The sequence below is a fragment of the Ictidomys tridecemlineatus genome, chromosome 15 (genome assembly GCF_052094955.1).
Source record: "Ictidomys tridecemlineatus isolate mIctTri1 chromosome 15, mIctTri1.hap1, whole genome shotgun sequence".
In the NCBI taxonomy this organism is placed as follows: domain Eukaryota; kingdom Metazoa; phylum Chordata; class Mammalia; order Rodentia; family Sciuridae; genus Ictidomys; species Ictidomys tridecemlineatus.
Genome location: NC_135491.1, coordinates 43,902,739 through 43,922,919, shown reverse-complemented (window position 1 = coordinate 43,922,919; position 20,181 = coordinate 43,902,739). Strand labels below are relative to the sequence as shown.

General features: G+C 51.2%; 4 protein-coding genes across 9 annotated transcripts in view; 2 read left to right on the top strand and 2 right to left on the bottom strand.

Moving 5' to 3' along the window:
• Positions 1–141: 141 nt before the first annotated feature.
• Fbxl8 (F-box and leucine rich repeat protein 8) lies at positions 142–3,866 on the bottom strand. Of its 2 annotated transcripts, none has more exons than XM_005318297.5 (3): positions 3,642–3,866; positions 1,974–2,171; positions 142–1,440 (listed from the first exon to the last, which is right to left on the bottom strand). In XM_005318297.5, exons 2-3 carry the CDS (start codon positions 2,123–2,125, stop codon positions 468–470), a joined length of 1,125 nt encoding a protein of 374 aa, XP_005318354.1. In that variant the 5' UTR covers positions 2,126–2,171; positions 3,642–3,866; the 3' UTR covers positions 142–467. The 2 variants fall into 2 exon arrangements, with proteins under 2 accessions (XP_005318354.1, XP_077888634.1); XM_078032508.1 differs by having other exon boundaries at positions 1,974–2,218; positions 3,642–3,713.
• On the top strand, positions 3,576–10,233 carry Tradd (TNFRSF1A associated via death domain). Its single transcript, XM_005318296.5, has 5 exons — positions 3,576–3,853; positions 7,666–7,824; positions 8,707–8,984; positions 9,066–9,270; positions 9,417–10,233. The coding sequence occupies exons 1-5, from the start codon at positions 3,658–3,660 to the stop codon at positions 9,725–9,727; spliced, it is 1,149 nt and encodes a 382-aa protein (XP_005318353.3). The 5' UTR covers positions 3,576–3,657; the 3' UTR covers positions 9,728–10,233.
• On the top strand, positions 7,687–14,880 carry B3gnt9 (UDP-GlcNAc:betaGal beta-1,3-N-acetylglucosaminyltransferase 9). Of its 2 annotated transcripts, none has more exons than XM_040278961.2 (2): positions 7,687–7,824; positions 12,422–14,880. In XM_040278961.2, the coding sequence occupies exon 2, from the start codon at positions 12,473–12,475 to the stop codon at positions 13,679–13,681; it is 1,209 nt and encodes a 402-aa protein (XP_040134895.2). In that variant the 5' UTR covers positions 7,687–7,824; positions 12,422–12,472; the 3' UTR covers positions 13,682–14,880. The 2 variants fall into 2 exon arrangements, with proteins under 2 accessions (XP_040134895.2, XP_005318352.3); XM_005318295.5 differs by lacking the exon at positions 7,687–7,824 and adding an exon at positions 10,380–12,063.
• The window catches only part of Phaf1 (phagophore assembly factor 1), a 27,346-nt gene continuing 21,600 nt past the window's right edge, over positions 14,436–20,181 (bottom strand). For all 4 annotated transcript variants that reach the window (XM_005318294.4, XM_040278962.2, XM_013366288.4 and 1 more), the window contains 6 exons: positions 18,776–18,858; positions 18,159–18,202; positions 17,592–17,635; positions 17,378–17,436; positions 16,691–16,763; positions 14,436–15,918 (listed from right to left, as the gene is read on the bottom strand). In XM_005318294.4, coding sequence (XP_005318351.1) covers positions 15,832–15,918; positions 16,691–16,763; positions 17,378–17,436; positions 17,592–17,635; positions 18,159–18,202; positions 18,776–18,858 — 390 coding nt within the window. In that variant the 3' untranslated portion in view covers positions 14,436–15,831. The remainder of the gene's footprint in view (positions 15,919–16,690; positions 16,764–17,377; positions 17,437–17,591; positions 17,636–18,158; positions 18,203–18,775; positions 18,859–20,181) is intronic.

Below are 20,181 nucleotides of genomic sequence, written 5' to 3'. Positions count from 1 at the left end.
CCAAAAGGGCGAAGTGCCCCGCCCCTGACTCCCGCACCCGCAGCCCCATCTTGCACCTCTGCCCAGACGGCTCTTTCTCGGCTCTGCGCGTTCCTCATCCTCCCCTTCAGAACCTAGCCCTCCTTTCACCGGATGCAGAGATACTGTAGGATTTGTTTATTTCAAGCTCACCCCTAAGGCCGGGCCCACACCCGTGCCTGCCCTCCCCCATGCCGGACCTCAGAGCTGGCATGGAGCATGCAGAAGAGCTGGGGGACCCCAGTACGGCCGGGACAGAGCTTGCGTCTGCAGAAGTTGAGTGGACTCAGGGCATCTGTGCTCTACCAAACCGACACCGTGCCACGGGTCCCAAGACGCACAAGAGACATGGAATTCCCAAGGAAAGAACTGGCAGTTTGAGTGTGCTTGGGAAATTCCTTCCAGCGTCTCCGAGGCCTCAGGTTTGAGGGGAGGGAGGGTTTGTCCAATCACCGCACGAACGTGGGCCGCCAAGGATGTGGCTCACGCTTTATTTTGAGCGTGTAGCTGCGCAGGCGCGGGCAGTGCGCGCGGAAGGCGTCCAACACCGATGTCCTCACGACGCAGAAGCAGTGTATTTCACGCAGGCCTGCGCAACGCGCCGCCAGCTCCTCCAGCGCAGTGTCCAGCTCTGATGAGGCGGAGGCGCGCACTTCAAGTGCGCGCAAGGTTGTGGCGTAGTGGCACGCGGCAAAACGCAACGGACCTATAGTGTCACCTGAGAGGTTGAGACGCAGTGTAGCCACGGGTACTGCAGGTTGCAGGACTCGCATCACGCTTTCAGCTGGCAGTGCAGGCTCCAGCTCCAGCTCCACAGTCAGCCCAGGGTGGCGGCAGTGCAATGCTGCCCAGGCTTGATCGGGCAGTGGGGACGCGCGTGCATCTTCAGGGCTCGCGCACCGCAGGGCCAGGAGTGCAAAAGGCGCGCGATCTGGCTCAGCCAGCGCATCGAGGACAGCATGGGACAAGCTGGCCAAGTGCAGGCCAAGGGTGCGCAGGCGCGGGCAGGCAGCCAGTAGCTTGAGTACTGAGCCTGGCCCCACGCTGTCCACCAGCGTATGGTTATCTAGGAAAAGGCTGCGGAGTTCTGGACAGCCACAGGCTACCTGCAGCACCAGCGTGTCATCCAGTGTGAAGGGCAAGCGCCGCAGGTCAAGGTGGCGCAGCTCGCTGGCGGTCCCACAGAGGGCATGCACAGCATCCAGGATGTCTCGGCCTGCGTCAAAGAGCGGTTTGTCTCCGTGGCACTCCAGGCTCAAACCTCGAAGACCTGGGGCACGGTCTGCCAGTGCAATCAGCAGCTCGGTGGCTGCCCGGCGACTCGGCTTCCTCGACGGCTCAAATTCCAGCTGTAGGTTGTGAATGTGGTCCAGGCAGACAGACAGGTATGGCGGCAGTATGCCTTCCCATTCACTGTCACAACTTGGGTTAGAACAGTGAAGAAAAGGCGTTGGCAGTCTCATAACGACAGGGGAGAACCCTCCACCAACTTCTCAATTTGGGTGCCAGCTGACCTCCCCACTTCCTGTTCCCGATGCTCACACCTCTCCCTCTGCACCATGCCTTTGCCGCACGGCAGCAGCTGAAACTCTGTCATAGACAGCCAATATTTCAGGAACTACAGCTGTCCTAAGGAAGCACGTGGGCACCTTGAACTGCCAGGTTCAAATTTCACCTCTGCCACTCTATGGATGAGTGGCCAGCGGGAAGTGATTTTCTTTGCCTCTGTTTCCTATCAGTGCAATAATAATACTGTCATACTAGGTTTTCATGAGGATTAAATGGGTTAATATATGAATCTTATGTATTGTTAATATGTGTTGGTATGTAGTAGGCGGTCAATAAATGTTAGGTTTTTGTTGTTTTTGCGGGAAGTCAATAAATCTCCCTAATCCCTGACTTCACAGGGAAAGTATAAAAATGAGGAATGGCAGGGGACAGAAAAGCCCTCTCACCTGATGTTTGTGTCGTGCCATACTGCACTGCTGGTGGCAGCAGCTGCCCAGGCTCTGCAGACCCCAGCGACAGCAGCACGATCCCTGAGAGACAGGTGGCGGAAGATTAGAGCAAGCACCTCCTGGGGCAGTTGTTCTCCTGGCTCCACCATGGTGTGGCTCTGGGTAGGGGGCTCCACCACTTCCAACAGCTCCGGACTGGAGAGAGAGACAGGGTCATCCCTGGGCCCAGGACACATCTGAGCCTGGGTGTAGAAATATTTGTGGACTGAAAGCCGCTACAAAATTTGCAGAACCCAGTACAAAATGAAGATATGGGATTCCTATTCACAACGTTAAGAATTTCAGAGCTGGGAGCGGTGGTGTACACCTGTAATCCCAGCTATTCTGGAGACTGAGGCAGGAGGATCACAAGTTTAAGGCAAATAGCAATTTAGGGAGAACCTGTCTCAAAATAAAAGAAGAACTAGGGATATAGCTCAGAGGTAGAGCACTCTCCTAGCATGCTCTAGGTTCGAGCTCCAGCACCATAAATAAATAAATACGTTGCAAAATGTGGGGGCTCTGCCCCACTGCGCAGGCTTCAGGTTCATAAAGTCGGCCCTGGGTGCCAAAACGTTTCTGGTTCTTTAAACTGTTTTTCAATTGTGTAGTCACAGGTTCCAAGTTGAGAAACTTTGTCCAATCCCGCCAGCCACTAGAGAGTGACTAGGGTTAACCAGACGGAAGAATTTATGAAGAGTTTTGTCAGGGACAACGAGCCAATCAGAGAGCAGTGGCATGGGCGGGGCCCGGCGGGTTCCACCCAGAGAGGGGAAACGTCTTTGCAGCTGGGGTCTAGCCCCGAGTGTCCCGGGTGCTTTCTAAAACCGGCAAGACCTGCAAGGAAAAGCATGGGATCTGGGGACAGATGGTTCTTGCCTCTGAGGAGCTGTAGTTCAAATTTGGATCCTGATCCTTGAGCAGCCCTGGCTCCCGCTTAGTAATTTGGAACTCCCTAGAGCCACCCCAGAGCGCAGCTTTTAGAGGGAAAATGTGCGTCCTCTTTTAATGTGTGTGTGTGTGTGTGTGTGTGTGTGTGTGTGAGAGAGAGAGAGAGAGAGAGAGAGAGAGAGAGAAAGACTGAACCTACCACTAACCCCAGTCATTTTTATTTTTTGAGACTGCCTCGCTAAAATGCCCAGGCTGACCTTTAACTTGGGATCCTCCTGCCTCAGTTACCCGAGTAGCTGGAATTACATTTGTGCACCACCCCGCGCCTGACCTATGAAGTTGCCAGTTTTGTTTCAAGGTGCCTGAAGTGTTCTGTGCACATTTCACATCACTTGCTAGTATTTTCCCCGTATCTTCCAAGGTAGAGGTCTCTTCTGGAATATGTGTGACGTGTACGCTGGGGATTGGATACCTAGGCCAGGTTTGTACCTGGGACCCATGGCACAGGGTTTTTAGTGGGTTTAGTAGAGATCAGATTGTCAAACTAGATCCCCAGGGGGCACTAGAAAATTCTGATCACCAGGGGGCGCCTTCTTGTTGATCCACCAGGAATAGATGAAAGTCTGGCAGCTCTTACACTGCAGCCCTCCCCCCTCGTAAAAACTGCAAGTTCCAAAAATCACGACCTGCGGGCAGTTCTTCCTGCCATCCAACCTCGGGCGCTGGTAATCTTACCTGCTCAGCGGACCAGATGGGCTTTGCCCAGAGACAGTGGACTGGCAGCAGAGAACAGCAGGGTGGGAAGGAGCTGCCTGGAAGGCGGGACACGGACGAACTGGGCGGCTCGAACGGGGGCACCGCCCCAGCGCCTCGGCGCACACCCGGAAGCGGCTCAGTGCAGCGGAGCCTGGCGGGCGTGGGAACTCAGGCCCGGCCAAGGCGGGCAGGTTAGTGCAGTTAATGGGTGGGCTTGCTGGTGTGGCAGGAACAGAGGCTGATCCTGGCTCTCAAGCGTGGGCATCGCGCGGTTGTCACCGCGGCTGCTCTGGCCAGCTACTGCGGCGGCCTGTTGGGCTCTTTCAATGGGAGGCGGTGGGGAGTACGGAATGTGACCCTTCCAGGTTCCTTGCCCCAACCAAGGGCTTTTGCGGGGTGGCAGGGCCCTGAACGTGAGGGTGAAGGGAGAGCAGGGCTGGTCTGAACAGTTCTGTGAGCCGAGACCCCCGGGCACGTGCAGAATGAAGGTGGACTAGTAGGAACCGGGGAAGCTCCTGTAAAGAGGCCTGAAACAGCTAAAGAGCTCCCAAACGGGGCAGCAGATGAGTAGGGGGCGCGGCGGGCTGGAATTGCAAGCTTTCAGTCCTTGGGCCACTCTTGGGGGCTGTCCCTGCCGATCAGCCAGAGGTAGGGCTGCATGAGGACACATGTTTTGTGTTAGGGTGCGATGCCTGGTTGGCCTCTTGTAGTTGGCGCACTTTTTGGTACTCAAATATCCATATAAAGTCATCCAGATAAACGTTACAGGGCCAGCCTGGAAGCCTAGGGCCAGCCTGGAAGCCTTGGCCCAGACGGAGCAGGGGTGGACTCTTGGTGGGTGAGGCTCGGGGCTTCCCGAAGAGGGGTTTTCTGTGGAAGGACACGCAGGAAGGATGATTCCCAAAAGGAAAATCTCGAGCTCCAGCTCCAGCTCCAGCCAAGCAGACTTCCCCCACGTGCCTAGTACTAGTGTGTTGGGCATCGCCCCATCTCCAGGTTTCCAGTGCCTACCTAGCAGGCCTGATCTGTTCCATTTTGTCCCTACTTATATCCTTTGAGGTGAAACTATGTTCATCAGGTCAGCATTTACTTCCAAGTCAGGGGGCTGGGAAGACATGAAAGTGGAAACATTTCCAGGGTCCGCTAGGCCACTTATCCAGGGCTCCCCACTTGTTTTGCCTCTTTGGCTTGCTCCCAACCTTTGTTGGCCCTATTTGTCATCTGCAGAGTTTTGAGTTTCATTCTGTTGTTTTTCTTTTTTTTTTTCTGTTACTAGGGATTTATCACTGAGGTACATTCTCACCATCTTTTTTTGGGTACTGGGGATTGAACTCAGGGCCACTCAACCACTGAGCCACATCCCCAGCCCTATTTTGTATTTTATTTAGAGACAGGGTTTCATTGTGTTGCTTAGCACCTCTGCTATTGCTGAGGCTGGCTTTGAACTCACAATCCTCCTGTCTCAGCCTCCCAGGATGGAATTACAGGCATTCACCACTATGCCCAACCCCAGCCCTTTCTCTCTTCTCTCTCCTCTCTCTCTCTCTCTCTCTCTCTCTCTCTATATATATATATATATATATATATATATATATATATATATGTTGTTGATGGACCTTTATTTTATTTATTTATATGTGATGCTGAGAATTGAACCCAGTGCTTCACACATGCCAGGCAAGTGCTCTACCATTGAGTCACAACTCCAGCCCCCCGCCAGTCCTATTTTTTTTTTTTTTGGTACCAGGATTGGATTCAGGGGCCTTGACCACTGAGACACATTCCCAGCCCTATTTTGTATTTTATTTAGTGATGAGGTCTCACTGAGTTGCTTAGGACCTCCCTGTTGCTGAGGCTGGCTTTGAACCCACATCCTCTTGTCTCAGCCCCTGAGCTGCTGGGATTACAAGCCTGCACCACTACGCCTGGCCCCCCATCCCTTTTAATAAAGACATTTACTTTGCTTTTTTTTTTTTAAACACAAAGGAAAAGTGTCTTTATTTTATTTTTGGTGGTGAGAATTGAAGCCAAGGCTTGAACATGCCAGGCAAGCACTCTACCACTGAGCTATAGTACCAGTCCCAAATGTTTCTATTTTACATAAAGTAGAAGATATTGCTGAATAAAATGAAACAAAAATTACCCCAGCCACTCCCCCGATCCTGATCTGTTAATTTTCAGACTACTGTTTTGGGTAAATACACAGTATTAATGTTTTAATTATGTAATGACTTGCATGGAGTGGGAACTCCAAAAAGTGTGTCCCCTGTGTTCAGACCCAGGGTAGGGCCATTGCCAGTTTTCATTTCTCTTGCCAGGGTGGGTAATGCTGGAGGGCCTAAATAGTGTTCTAGCTTTGGCCCTCAGGTTAGAGCCTGGGGAAGGTCTGAAATGCAGCCTCTGCTCTCTGCCTTAACCTCAAGATTCTTACTTTCTCCTCAAGGATGTTCAAGGTTGTAGAGTTGGCTCCTCCTAGGACCCCCTCCCCTGAGGCTCCCTGTCTGTAAATAGAAGACAGCTGGGACTCCTCTTTCTGTCCTGCCCAGAGCTTGGGCTCAGCATCCTTCTGAACCACTATCTGTAAATGCTGACAGAAAGTAAAGGAATGTGACTTATGGGATAAGGAGCTGGGGAATTGAGTTCATTTCTAGAAAGAGGGGGTATCCCCTCAGGTGAGCTGTCGGACTTGCCTCTTCCTGGGCCAATAGCTGGGAGGCCACTGAACAGAGGGTCAATGCATTGGTTGCCTGGCTGGGAATTTTGCTTCCTGCCAGACTTTGATAGAAGATGACTGGAGAAGATGTTACTACTAAGGAGCTCTGACTATCTGGATAGGAATGAACCTACAATAGAATAATTTGAGTTGGAGAAGAGCCCAATTCCAAGGACTTATAACAAAGAGGGATGGTTTTTCTTACATACCTGAACAGTCCAGGCTGTAAAAGCTTCAGGGACAGCTGAATCTAGGGCCATAGTGTGGTTAGAAGTTCCCTTCTCCATCTCTTGGCTTTGTTTCCTTCTGTGTTGGTTTCATTCTCAACCAGGCTCTTTCCAAGCAAATGCAAAACAGACCGCCCCTTCCTTCAGTTTAGCCCCAGGGGAAAGGAAATTACTACATCTTTCCTATTGATCCAGGCAGAGTTGCAGGGTTGATTCTCACTGGTCCAACTTGAGCCCTATTCCCCAAACCCAAACTAGAATAGTGAGTGGAATATGCAGTTTGGTCAGACTTGCTTCATATGACCAGACCTGGACAGAGATTGAGAAAACAGAGGAAGAAAGTTCTTAGAGGTATCTTGGGATTGGGAGAAGGAATCTGGGTGGGATTAAACTGCAGGTTTCTTTTGAAGTGAAGCCAGGTGTAGTAGTGGGAAGGTAGATGAAATAACCTAAGGGTACAGCTGTGGACCCACAGGGACCCTGGGGACCCAAGTTTAAGCTGAAGGCAAGGCCAGGACCTGGGTCTGGTTGGCCTTGGGGCATTGGCACTATCCAGAATAGTCTCTTATCAGTTTTGGTAAAAAAGACACTGGCTTGAGCTACGATTGTGGCTTAGTGGTAGAGCGCTCACCTAGTAGATCGCTCACCTAGCACATGCAAGGCCCTGGGTTGGAGCCTCAGCACCCCTAAAAATAAATAAATGAAATAAAGGTATTGTGTCCAACTAAAACAAAAAAATTAAAAAAATATTAAAAAAAAGAAAAAGACACTGACCTGAGGAGGAGGCAGAGCTTCTCTGCTTCCACTGCAGGGTCCACCTCCACTTTTCTGCCACCATGATCCTGGATTTTTTCTGGAAGACAGTGGAAGGACAATATTCACTGTAAGTCTGGGTTAGGAGGGGCTCTGTTTAGAGCCAGAGGCACAGGGTGCCACCTGTGAGATGGTGAATCGGCCACTGAGCCTGAAGGACAAACAGATGTTCGCAGTGTTTTGGAGCCACACATGGGATTGGACGGTTGTCTCCAAGGCTAGGATAACCTAGATGCCTGTCTGTCTCTAGGAGGCAAGATGGCAGCTGGGCCAAATGGGCCTGAAGAGTGGGTGGGCAGTGCATACCTGTTTTTGGAATCCTTACTGGACAAGGTGGTTCTGTCTGATGCCTATGCACACCCCCAGAAGAAGGTGGCAGTATACAGGGCTCTACAGACATCATTGACAGGTGGGTAAATGGGTAGGAATGGGAGAGGAAGAGGTGGGCTAGGCTCTTTTGTGGGTGGGGCAGGGATAATACCCCACCTCCTGGATTTGGTGGGCCTGGGCTTATAGCCACTTTCAGGAAAATAATTGGGTGAGGGAGGGTAAGTGTAAGGTAGAAAAAACTGGCTGTGTAGGATTTGTCTTCTCTGCTTACTGCATGTGTGTGTCCTTGAGCATAATCATGTTTATCCATGATTGTACATCTACCTATTTCTGCACTAATGTCCCGCTACTCTATGCCCCCCACTGTGGAGCAGCCAGCTCATTCCTTCCTAGTAATCACAGGTTTCTCTCTTCTCTTTTCCTCTCTCACTACAGCACTCCTTGCCCAAGACCCCTCCCCACTACGTATCATTCCAGGTTCTTCTTTCTCATCTCAGGGTAGAAGCCACAGGAGGCTGAAGCTGGTTGGGGCATCCAGCTCCATCCTTAGAAAATCAAGAACCCCTCTGTTTCCAGGGGAAAGGGAACCGCACTAGGTGGAAGCCAAAGACCTGAGATCTCCTGCCCTTCCCCTGCCTGCCTATGCACATGGCCTGGTGGCCCAGGGCATATGCCCCCTTTCTGTGTTGCAAAGCCCCTCTCTTCTATTTGGGATTTAAGAGATAGGGCTAGGTGGCACCTACTCTTATCTTGGAATGTACTCTATGATAGATCCTGGCCTGCTTTCTGGGTTGTTGCTATTTGCATTCCCTTTTTTGTTTCCCAGCTGGGTACTGTGGATAATCTAGTATCCCAGGTTAGAGAATGGGGATGGGGGTTTGACCATGGGCTTTGCCCCTCCTCGGGCTTGGAGAACGCCCCACTTGGGGACTACCTGGCGCCTGACTGCTCACCTCCGCAGAGAGCGCTGAGAGCCCAGACGTGCTGCAGATACTCAAGATCCACCGCAGCGACCCGCAGCTGATTGTGCAGTTGCGTTTCTGTGGGCGACAGCCCTGTAGCCGCTTCCTCCACGTCTACCGGGAGGGAACTCTGCGCGCCAAGCTGCAAAGTTGCTTGGCAGCAGCGCTGGCCCAACACTCTGTACCGCTGCAGCTGGAGCTGCGCGCTGGAGCCGAGAGGCTAGATGCTTGGCTGACGGATGAGGAGCATTGTTTGAATTGCATCTTAGCCCAGAAGGTGCGGCAGGATGGGGTCCCCATGGGGTAGGGTGGGGATTCACGGATAAAAGCCCCTCTGACCTCGTACTCCCTTCCCTAGCCCGACCGGCTCCGGGATGAGGAACTAGGTGAGCTGGAAGATGCGCTCTGCAATCTAACGTGTGGTTTGGAGGGCCAGGGTGATAATGTGGATGTGGATGTTGATGTCGTCCCAGCCCCCTCGCAGTCCCTGGTCCCCTCTCCGCCAGAGGGAAAGCCACCGCCCTTGTCTGGACAGACGTTTCTGTTCCAGGGTCGGCCAGTAGGTGAGGTGCAAGCGCAAAGGTGGGGTCCCCGGGAGGTTGGAGTTTGGGCCGGGGTGATGGTTAAGCTAGACGTCAGTGGCTGGGCACAGGTGGGGGCCAACTCTTGGGTCCCTCCCACCCATCTGCCTCCCCAACTCCCTCCACAGCGAATCGGCCACTGAGCCTGCAGGACCAACAGACGTTCGCACGTTCAGTGGGCCTCAAGTGGCGTAGGGTGGGACGCTCACTGCAGCGCAGCTGTCGGGCATTGCGCGACCCAGCGTTGGACTCACTGGCCTATGAATACGAGCGTGATGGGCTGTACGAGCAGGCCTTCCAATTGCTGCGTCGCTTCGTGCAGGCAGAGGGCCGCCGAGCCACACTGCAGCGCCTAGTAGAGGCGCTAGAGGAGAATGAGCTCACCAGTCTGGCAGAGGACCTGCTGGGCATGGCAGGTCCTGATGGAGGCCTGGCCTAGACCCGGTTCCAAGGATGCAGTAGTCCACCAGGAGCCCAGCAGCGTTTGGAGCATCTGGATGGTTCTAGAGTCCCTTCTGCTACTACTGTTACTATTGCTGACCCTCCTTCAAAATCCACTGGAACCCTACAACTACATTTAAAACCTCTACTTCACTGAGCTGCTGCAGCAGAGTTGAGTGCCTTCTCCAGGATCCATAGGAACACCTGCTGAGCTCCTGGGACATACCACTGGGGATTCTGCTCTAGATTCTTTGATGGAGACAGTATGAATGTCGTTTTCATCCTCCTCTATCCCCAAAAGAGAATCTTCTGGCTAGCCCTCACCCCCTTCACTCCTTGAACAGTGACTCAATAAGCGCCTGGAATTTCCTTGTCCTAGGCACCACCCTTGGTGCTGCAAATACTGTAGTGAGCCAAATACCCAAATCCCGCTTGCCCCAGCTCACTCAGTGTGAGACCCAAGTACTTAGCAATGGTAATAAAATGTAACTTTCACTCAGGGAATTGTGGGAACACAGAGGCCTACCCCAGGCTGGTGTTTGGCTCCTGAAGAGATGAGCTGGTGGGAAGGGTGAGGTGGGGAGTTGAGAGAAAGGCAGTGCTCTGGGCATAGCAAGCACCTTGGGGTCTTGAGGAAGGGAATAGGGAAGAGAAGTGTAGAGTGGCTGGAGGGGGTTGCTGAATGACCCATTAGTGAAGGAGAACATGGAGTCTGGTGAGCCATTTTATAGAATTTGGATTTATTAATGAGGCCAGTGAGAAGCCTTTGAAGGGTTTGGGAATTAAGACTGGGAGGCTGGTGAGGATGGAGAGAGAGAGAGAAAGAAAGAGAGAGGGAGAGAGAAGCACGCACGGAGAGAGGGGGAGGGAGAGAGGGAGAGATTGCAAGAAAAAGCAGCAAGAAGGAGACAGATACTGAAGGGGCAGTGGCTGCAGCAATGGAAGAAAAGAGATGAACACTAGGAGATCTTCAGGAAGAAGAATTGGCCTTGGTAACCCTGGATTGGAATGGGGTAAAGAGGACCCAAAGTTTCTTCCTTTGCCAGTGGGATGGAGGCTTGGGGTGGCCCTGTTTGCTCTGTTCATGGGAAATGGTGTTCCTGTAGGACATCCAGTGAGGGAGTGTGAAGGCTGCTGGGTATATAGTTCTGGGTTTAGGAGGAGGGTCACGGGTAAAGATTCATGAATGGACAGATAGTGGGACTGAAGGACACTTACTAGAAAAATGTAACCCCAAGAATAAAGAGGAAATCCAGGGGTTTGGGGGTCAGGGAATACTCACTGTGGTAAGAAAGCCGGCTGACAGATCAGTTGAGACTGAGGTGTATTCAGTTAATGAGGTTCTGGGTGGAGGTACCGTGGAAAGGAGTGGGAAGTGAAGCAGTGATGCACACCTTTGCTGGGGGTTTTCTACTCCAAGCTCTACCACATAGGCTGAGGTCTGGAGACCCTGAGTTCCAGGAAGAGATAGTTGAAAGCTGGCAGCAGAGTTAGGCAAGGACTGGGCTCTCAGGCTCGAGGGTGCCACTCTGCTCACCTTGATCTCAGGTCAAAGCCTTTGCTGAGTGACCTCTTCCAGGAGCTTTACCAATCCCTGCTAACCCAATCTGGTCAGCAGTGACATTTCTATGTGCTGGAGCCTCTGTGGGGGAGCAGGAGACTCAAAACTGAATCTGGGACTGGACTCAGGCCTATAAGCTACTGGAAGACAGGGCTGCATTGCTTGCCTGGGAAGTTAATGCAGACAGGGTTGGCCTGCTGTCTGGTACCCCAATGGGGACAAAGGAGAGGTGGGATGAAGGAAGCACAGAGGATTCCTGGACTGATTTCCAAAAGATTTGGGACAGTACTTTCTGCCTGTATGATCCTCCTGGGCCTAAGAAGCAGCATCCCCATCTGGGCATAAGTAATGAGAGCTGTTGTAAGAATTGGAGAAGCAGTTTTGTGTGTGCAAACCGTCCTCACTTGGCAGTTTACTGGGTGGTAGGCGGGGGCATTCCGTGCGAGTGGGGGTAACCAGAGACATCGATACTTACCAGGCCTCAGAAAAGCGGTCTTGGGGAGTCTGAGCTAGCACCAAGAACAGGCCTTCCCAGCAAGAATCGCCCCTAAGGAATCTTCTCAGGGATTAATCCTCACTCTGAGTTCCCGCGGCGCTGGGGCGGAGCTGAGCTCCAGATGTCCGGGCGCGCACAGCTGGAGGGTCACGTGGCACGGCCTCGGTCCCCTTCCTGCCAACGCTGCATTTGGCCCAGGCCCCGTCCATGGCCGCCCTTGGGACCCTGCGCTGAGCCCGAGGCTCCAGCGTCAGGGGGCCACGCCGCCGCTCCCAGAGTGAGTGTCGGGATCCCAGAGCAGAGGTTGGGGTGGGGAGGAGAAAGGTAGAAGGGATTTGGTCTTAGCGTGAGGGGTGGGAGAAGGTAGGTCTGAGAAAGGGCCTTTCTGCCCGGCTTTCGCCTCTTGGGCACCGTCCCGGGCTGGAGTCGGTGGGGATGGGAGTTCGCTACAAGGGGGAACATCTTGTCCCTTCAGGCTGCTAGTCCCAGCAGTGCGAGGAGGAGGTGCAACGGAGGGGAATGAACGGCTGGTAGTTTAAGACCCCCCCCCCAGGGTGTGGTCTCCTGCACCCTCCTCTCCGGGAGGCGGGGCTGGGAGCCTCTGACCCCCACCCGCCACCCGTCCTTGCTTCCAGAGGCTCTGCGGGCGACCCTTCGAAGAGAGGGCGGGCGTCGGCCACGCGGTCATGAGGAGGAGGCTGCGCCTACGCCGGGATGCGTCACTCACACTGCTCCTCAGCGCCGCCCTTGGCCTCTTACTGTATGCACAGCACGACGGCGCGGCCCCCACTACCAGCACGCCGCAAGCGCGACGGCGGGAGGCACAAAGACCCACCCCAGGTCCCCGCGCATTCCAGGTACTGGACTCTGGCGCAGCCCCACCGGCCTACGAAGGGGACACGCCGCCATTGCCCACTCCCACCGGCTCTTTTGATTTCCGCCGCTACTTGCGCGCCAAGGACCAGCGGCGCTTTTCACTTCTCATTAACCAGCCTCACAAGTGCCGTGGTGATGGTGCACCTGGTGGCCAACCTGACCTGCTCATAGCTGTCAAGTCAGTAGCAGCTGACTTCGAGAGGCGACAAGCCGTGCGCCAGACGTGGGGTGCCGAGGGTCGCGTGCAGGGGGCCCTTGTACGCCGTGTGTTCCTGCTGGGGGTGCCCAGGAGTGCAAGCACCAATAAGGCTGATCCGGAGGGGGAGGGCACACAGACACACTGGCGTGCACTGCTGCATGCTGAGAGCCATGCATATTCGGACATCTTGCTCTGGGCCTTCGACGACACTTTTTTCAACTTAACACTTAAGGAGATCCACTTTCTGGCCTGGGCCTCAGCCTTTTGCCCCAACGTGCGCTTTGTTTTTAAAGGTGATGCTGATGTATTTGTACACGTGGGGAACCTGCTGGAGTTCCTAGCATCGAGGGATCCTGCGCAGGACTTGCTTGCAGGTGACGTAATAGTGCAGGCGAGGCCAATCCGTGCTAGGGACAGTAAGTACTACATCCCAGAGGCTGTGTATGGCCTGCCTGCCTATCCAGCCTACGCAGGTGGTGGTGGTTTTGTTCTTTCTGGAGCTACGCTGCGCCGCCTCGCAAGTGCCTGTGCACAGGTTGAGCTCTTTCCCATCGATGATGTCTTTCTAGGCATGTGTCTGCAGCGCCTCCGGCTCACACCTGAGCCTCACCCAGCTTTCCGTACCTTTGGCATTTCCCAGCCTTCTGCAGCACCACACCTGAGCACCTTCGACCCCTGCTTCTACCGCGAATTGGTTGTAGTACATGGGCTCTCAGCTGCTGACATCTGGCTTATGTGGCGCCTGCTGCATGGGTCACATGGGCCAGTCTGTGCACATAGGCAGCCCGTTGCTGCAGGCCCCTTCCAGTGGGGCTCTTAGCCACCCATCACAGTGCCAAGCTTCTCTTAGCCCCAGGATGGAACAGAAGAGAGCCTGAAAGAGATTCCTGTGTGGGTTATTAAGGTGTGGGTTACTCTTTTCTAGATTACCTGTGTCTGCCTTCTCAGAATCCCAGGGTATGGAAACTGAGTTTGGCATTTCCTGTTGGCTCACACTACACAGAGGAGGTCTAAAAAACAATGTATTGGTGACCACGAGTAGAGCTATGGCTGAGGTGGAGGAAGACCATGTCTTGCCCAACAGGCCCCAGAGCAATGGACATATTTAGTCATCCTAATAGCACATAGGTGTGTGTTCAGGTGGAGGCTTGGTTTTTAACTCCTAGGATGATGCAGACATATGCAGCTCCTCAAGGCCAGGTCCCACAGCCTTCATGGACCTGGCAGGCATTCTGTCATAACTCAATCTAGACATGTTGCTTGCCACCTGCTTCTTCAATTGGATTCCCAGCCCTGTCTACATCTTTAGATCTTTCCCCTCTCAGGTCTGCTTTCCTGGGCCAACTCCAATAGGATCCAGGTCTGCCTGGTACAGCATGGATAGAGCCATATCAAGGACAACTATGTCATGTTCCTAAAGTCTTTCCCCATCTCCTATACCCATACACTATGCCATTGTTAAAAGCTGTCCCGTCCCCTTCAGAGGAGCCATGGCTGTCTCCTCAGACATTTCTACTATAAAATTTCTCATATTCTTCAACCACCCCCTTCCTAAAAAATAAATACTTCCACACTTATTTCAGTACAAATATCTCAGCAACAGCCCATGGCAAGCTGCTGCTAAGGGCACAGGTGCTTTATTGGAGAAGGGATGTGGGCAGGGGATGAGGATGGTTCCCTCTTTCCAAGAGGATGGGAACAGTCCTGGCTACCCCTGACAGTAAAATGTGCAGGGTCTCTGGCCAGACCACTGTCCAAATGGGAAGACATTAGTCAGTTACAAAGTCAAAGTCATGGGAGTGCCACATAAGCCTGACTATAGGACTAGGAACCATACAGGCACCTGGAGCAGATCCCCTGCACATTCATCATAAACTATACAGGATGAGGCTGTACATGAGTTAATTACAAAAGTGTCATATTTACAAAAATCTGTACACACATTTGAAAAACTCACAAAATTGTCATCTATGTATCACAAGTTGCTAGACCAAAATATTAAAAATGGGATTAAAATTATACATTTCTCTTAATTCTTTCCAAAAAGATTAATATTTTTAAAGCATATATATGCTACTTTCCATTAGCCAGACCCATGAAGAGACCAAGCAGCCCAACCTCCCTGGAGCCCCCCAGCCTTGAGCCATGAATGGCCTGGTTTGAGGACAATGCCCAGGTTTGAGGCAGGGAGCTGGCCCACAGTGCAGAACAGAATCCTAAAACACAATGAAAGAGGAAGATGTCTTTGGCTAAAACTTTGGCATTAAATAAAAGAGGCAAACAGGATGGAAACATGCAGCCCTGCCAGCCAGGCTGGGCAGAGCAGGGGCACAGGCAACCTTGAAAGCTGGCTCCAAGAGTTGTGGGAACCAGGCCTGAGCACATACCTGGAGGGTAGAAAGCTGTGTTTCAACCAGTTGGGTGTGCTTCCTAGGACTGGTGGGCAATGGGTGCCAGAAAGAAACCAGGAAGGGCAGGTAGGCCACCTTGGCTACAGCCAGCTCATCAAGTAACAAAAGTGGATGTAGTGCAAATGTTGCTACCAAGTACTATGGACACGCTACCTTCCTGCCACAAGGGTCACATGGCAATGTGGAGCCAAAAGCAGGACCCATGTCCTCGGCCACAGAAAGAGCCCCAAGTTTTCCCAATGTGTGTGGGATAGGGGCTGACATGTCCTGCCTCCTTACATGTTAGTAGAGAGCTTCTGAATCCAGATATTAAGGATCAAAATTTGTGCTTCTCTTTGCAGTCTGTTTCCTGCTGGCAGCAGCAGGCTTAGGATGGACAGAGAATATCTGGGCCCTTTGTCTCTTGGCAAAGCACCCAGCCTGCGTTCCACCTCATAACATTCCAAGAGCCCTTCAACACTGGCAAGGTGTCCAAGAATACCCACAGGTGGTATAGAGACCCACTGAGCAGGATGCAACGCACAGTTCCATGGGTAGAGGGGCAGGGGCGGTGATGTCTCTAGGGTAGCTCTCCTGTTCTCAGGTGGGCACCAGGCCGGGGGGGCCCATACAGGGTCACCGAGGCAATGTGGTTGTTCTGCATGACCTGGTATAAGAAGAGGACAGTGGATCAAGGGACAGGGGAAAAGGAATTAAGGCAGATCCTGTGTGGCAGAGGGGTTGGCTAGAGGTCATATACACAAAGTGAAGGCTTCTTGACCCCTCAACTCCTCACAGTTTACACTAGGGTGCAGATCCTCTGCTGTTCCTCTTAGGGTACTTGACCTTTACCACACCTACTTGTCTAGTTCTTCTGGAACTGCTAAGGGCCTGCTAAAAGTATAGCTTCCAAGAAAAAAAAAAAAAAGAAAGAAAGAAAAAGAAAAAAAGGCTGTCTATTCTTCCCCCAAGCCAATGGGGCCTCCAGAGCCATTTGCCTACAGTACATTCGTTCACAAAGGTTCCTAACATGCCCAGGGTTTGGCCCCACTGCCCCTTTCCCTGAGTAGCTGGTTTCAGTACACACAGAGATCCCTGTAATCCTTCTCATTTTATTGGAAACAGACTGCTTCAGCCTCCATAATTCCAAATTTCTTCAACCTTTCCCCTACTTTGTGGTTTTGGGGATGGAACCCAGGTTCTTGTGCATGCTAGGCAAATATTCTACCACTGAACTACATCCCCAGCTTATCCCAAATCATTTCTGAACCCTTACTATTAAGTGTGGGTGGGCCAAGTACATGGACAGGGTTGCTGAGGAAAAACTAATCTACCCACCCTGGCACTTAGGCCCTTCCCAATTTTCCTCAATCACTTGCTTGTCCTTGCTATGACCACCAATGCCTCAGCAGCTTATTTCTATAAACTCTAGGACTTACCTCAAAGATCATCCGCTGAAGACCAAAGCAGAATGTGGAACCAAATGGGTTAGTGTTGTTTGGGGAGGAGGACCTGAGGCCAAAGAAAGCAGAATTAGAGGAGCAGACAAAGGTCTGAACAAGGTCAGCAAGGCATTCATTCCCTTTGGGATGTGGGCCACCAGCTAATTATCTCTTGTGGCTTTGAGTGTACTTCTGTCTCCATATAGGCCCTTTAGGTTCTAGGGGTAGGAATGGCCTGACTCAATTCAGAATTCTAGATAATCAAAGAGGACTCAAAAAGTTACTGTGGAACTGGACAGGGGTGGTAAAAAGTCAGAAAGGTTCTTTCAAGTGGAGCCTTGAGCCCGAGTAGAAGCTGTAGGCAGCATAGCAGCAAGGAAGGGTCTTTAGGTTATAGTAGGTAGTGGCTTTGATAGCAAAGAAGAGCCTGGGACAATTGGTCAAGATCACCTCTCATTTTGAATAATTGGTGATGAGAGGGCCTCTATACTTAGAAGTATGGTAGGGGGCAAACATTAAGACCAATTGGCTCAGTCCTAATGTGCAGGATGGAGCAGGAAGTATGTTTTGGCAACATCAGAAACCTCTATAATTTCTAAAGCAATACCCAGTGGTAGACTTTCCTTGAGCCTTTGGGCTTCAAGGAGCAGATGGAATGATCAGAGACAGCAAATGCTGACTCACCTGTGTAGGACAACGGGCTTCTCCACAGGGTGGCCCAGGAGCTCCTGGATATTGTCCCACTGCAAGATGGATGGGGAGCAGCAAGGGTTAGTAGGGATGTAAACACACCTGTGACTAATGACTGGCCTGGAGAACATGACCTAAACTGCCAGCAGGCTCATGCTCATGCTCAAGTCTTTCTAAAGTTGCATTAGGTAGGAAAATAGGAACTCACCTTGCTGTAGGTTGTACATGTTTCTGTTTGACCATCTGCATTTTCTGAAAAGAGAACACAATAGGCAGGCTGGTAACTGGCCTAGACCACCTGTGTCCCCAGCAGTAGGCAGAATTCAGATCTAGCTACCTTTTGCCCTAGGGTTAGAGTACACGGGAAGCATAGGCAAGATGGAGAATTTTGGAGCTCCAGGATGGAAGAGGGTGGAGAGGAGAAGGAAGGTTAGCCAGGTATGAGCTACCAACTAGTAGCATGAGATAGGCACTAAGGATGGGTTCGGGGCACTGGATAATCATCTGTAGATAGGAAAATTTCTCCTTCAGAGGCCAGCAATCCCATAGTCAGAGGAAAAATCCTTGAAGGCCTCCAGGAGATTCTAGATGAAGAACAATGCAGCTCCCAGAATAAGGGACCTATCCCAGAGGAGCTGAGATTACCAGCAGAAGCAGGCAGGCAAAGGCTTCATTAATCTAACTACTACCACCCTCTCTATTTGGCTCTTCTCCCATCTCAGAATGGAAAAGTGACTCCCGAACCTCTTCCTTACCCCGAGGGGACACTACTTACCTTTCTTTATGGCTAGTGGGATCTTGAATTCACATCGGTGATAACTACAGAAAAGGTAGATGAGGATAAAGGCTGGGCAATCTTGGAAGCCCTGACCACTCCTACATCCCAATACTGTCCCCCCCAAAAACCAGAATCAAAGACATCTCCCCAATGCCATGGCTCTGGATCCCTGACACAGCATTCATGGGGAGAGGCCAGATTGGGTACTGAAGTCGAATAGAATAGGGCATGGCCTTAAGGTCTAAAGAGCCTAACACCTTGGATAAGGTATTGAGACTTCTGATCCTTTTCTCTATTTAGAAAATGGGCACATATGGAGAGAATGTAAAACATTGGACATTGTGGCAGGGACACAGCAGGCACTCAGTAAATGTCCGCCTCCTATAAAACAGCAAGAATTCAGGCAGAGGGTTGGAGATGTAGGTCAGTGGTAGAGCACTTGCATAGCATGTACAAGTAAAAATGAAAGAACTCAGGTAGAGATAAATTAGAGAATGCTCAAAGTCACAAATTCTTTTTCCTGTTTTATTTTATTTTTTCTTTTTGTTTGTTTTGTTTTCTCCCCAGCCCAAAGTTCACTTACAAAAGGGGAAGATATGTGTAATTGTACTTACATGTTAAAATTATAATGCCCAGGGTAATTGGTGTGTAGGACAAATTTCTTCACTTTGTGGGTATTTGCATCGAAGAGGATGTCCTGGGATAGAAAAGGGTTTTTTATTATTTCTATTATTGAGGTAGTGCAGGAACAATTTCCAAAGACATGTCCATCTTGGAGAGTTCCATTCCACCAAAGGGATGCTTGCAGGCATCGGCTCTCTTCCAAACAATAGTCAAGGGGACAGCTAAGGCCAAGCAACCTTAACCAGGGATTTTCAGTGGAGGAAGGAGGGCAAACAGCTGCAGGCTTGGCAGGCACAGGAGTTACAACTATACTGCCTAAGGAGAAAAACACATAAGGGAGACCTTTTCTACAAAAGCGCCTAATGAAAAATCTGAGTGCAGACTTTGACTTAAAGACTATCAAGAAGATTAACAGTAGAGGGTCTCAAAGGCACCTGATACTTTTTTTTTTTTTTTTTGGTGGTGCTGGGGATCGAACCCAAGGCCTTGTGCATGTGAGATAAGCACTCTACCAACTGAGCTATATCCCTAGCCCTCCTGGCTATAATGAATGCTATGACCTGCCAGACTTTCCAGGCTTCTTTTATGCTCTCTATGGCAATCCCTAGAACTAAAGTCCACGTTTCACCAGGAGTTGGACCTGAATTTGATGCAACCCATTGAAACACAAAGCTACCCATCCAAGATTCTGACAGCTGCTCAGGTCTGGGACCCCAAGGTCACCTCTGAATCTACTCTGTACCAGTAGCCAACAAAATCCTACCAAAGCTGTCCCTTCTTGGAATTTTCTCTGCTAGCTATTTTCACTGGCTCTTGAACTCAGGGGTCAAGCTGTAACATCACCATTCCTTCCTTTATTCTACACTCAGGAGTTTATGACCTACAATGGCTCCCACCCCACTGCCCCAACTGACCCTTGGTTATGTTTGGTCTTTACCATATAAGCAGACCCATTTCTCCTTTCTCCCTCTTAGGAAGCTATCCTTTGCTGTCTCAGATCACAGAAGGCTCAAAGCTAACTTAGAAGACCTATGGTTAGGTCAGTTCTGCCCTGAGATATTTTCTGCAGGCACACTATTTATACAACCATTTCTCATATATGCATCCTACCCACCCTACCCACCAGCTGGACTATCAGCACTGATGGCAGCAACCAGCTACATCCAGTTCCTTAGGTCCAGAGTACAGTGTTGTAACAATGCCTCTGGGATGGTCCTTTAAAAATAAAAAGCACACTCCTGGTTTGTGACTCTAGAAAAGGATTCTATGCTCTACAAAAGTAGCTCCAAAAACAGTTTAAAATGAATGACTATCACAGTCTCCATCTGTTTAGACTTCTTCAGAAAATAAGTCAAGACATACCAGAGAACTGGGTGTATTTTGGCATTTTGGTGGT

Bases quoted from the DNA above. Each gene is read 5' to 3' on its own strand.
- Fbxl8 (XM_078032508.1), bottom strand. From the start codon at position 2,212: ATGTGTCCTGGGCCCAGGGATGACCCTGTCTCTCTCTCCAGTCCGGAG. The intron at 1,441-1,973 runs GTGAGAGGGCTT...TTCTAACCCAAG, and splicing joins TGGCACGACACAAACATCAG to TTGTGACAGTGAATGGGAAG.
- Tradd (XM_005318296.5), top strand. From the start codon at position 3,658: ATGGGCTTTGCCCAGAGACAGTGGACTGGCAGCAGAGAACAGCAGGGT. The intron at 7,825-8,706 runs GTGGGTAAATGG...TCACCTCCGCAG, and splicing joins TCTACAGACATCATTGACAG to AGAGCGCTGAGAGCCCAGAC. The intron at 9,271-9,416 runs GTGAGGTGCAAG...CTCCCTCCACAG, and splicing joins GTTCCAGGGTCGGCCAGTAG to CGAATCGGCCACTGAGCCTG.
- B3gnt9 (XM_005318295.5), top strand. From the start codon at position 11,908: ATGTCCGGGCGCGCACAGCTGGAGGGTCACGTGGCACGGCCTCGGTCC. The intron at 12,064-12,421 runs GTGAGTGTCGGG...CCTTGCTTCCAG, and splicing joins GCCACGCCGCCGCTCCCAGA to AGGCTCTGCGGGCGACCCTT.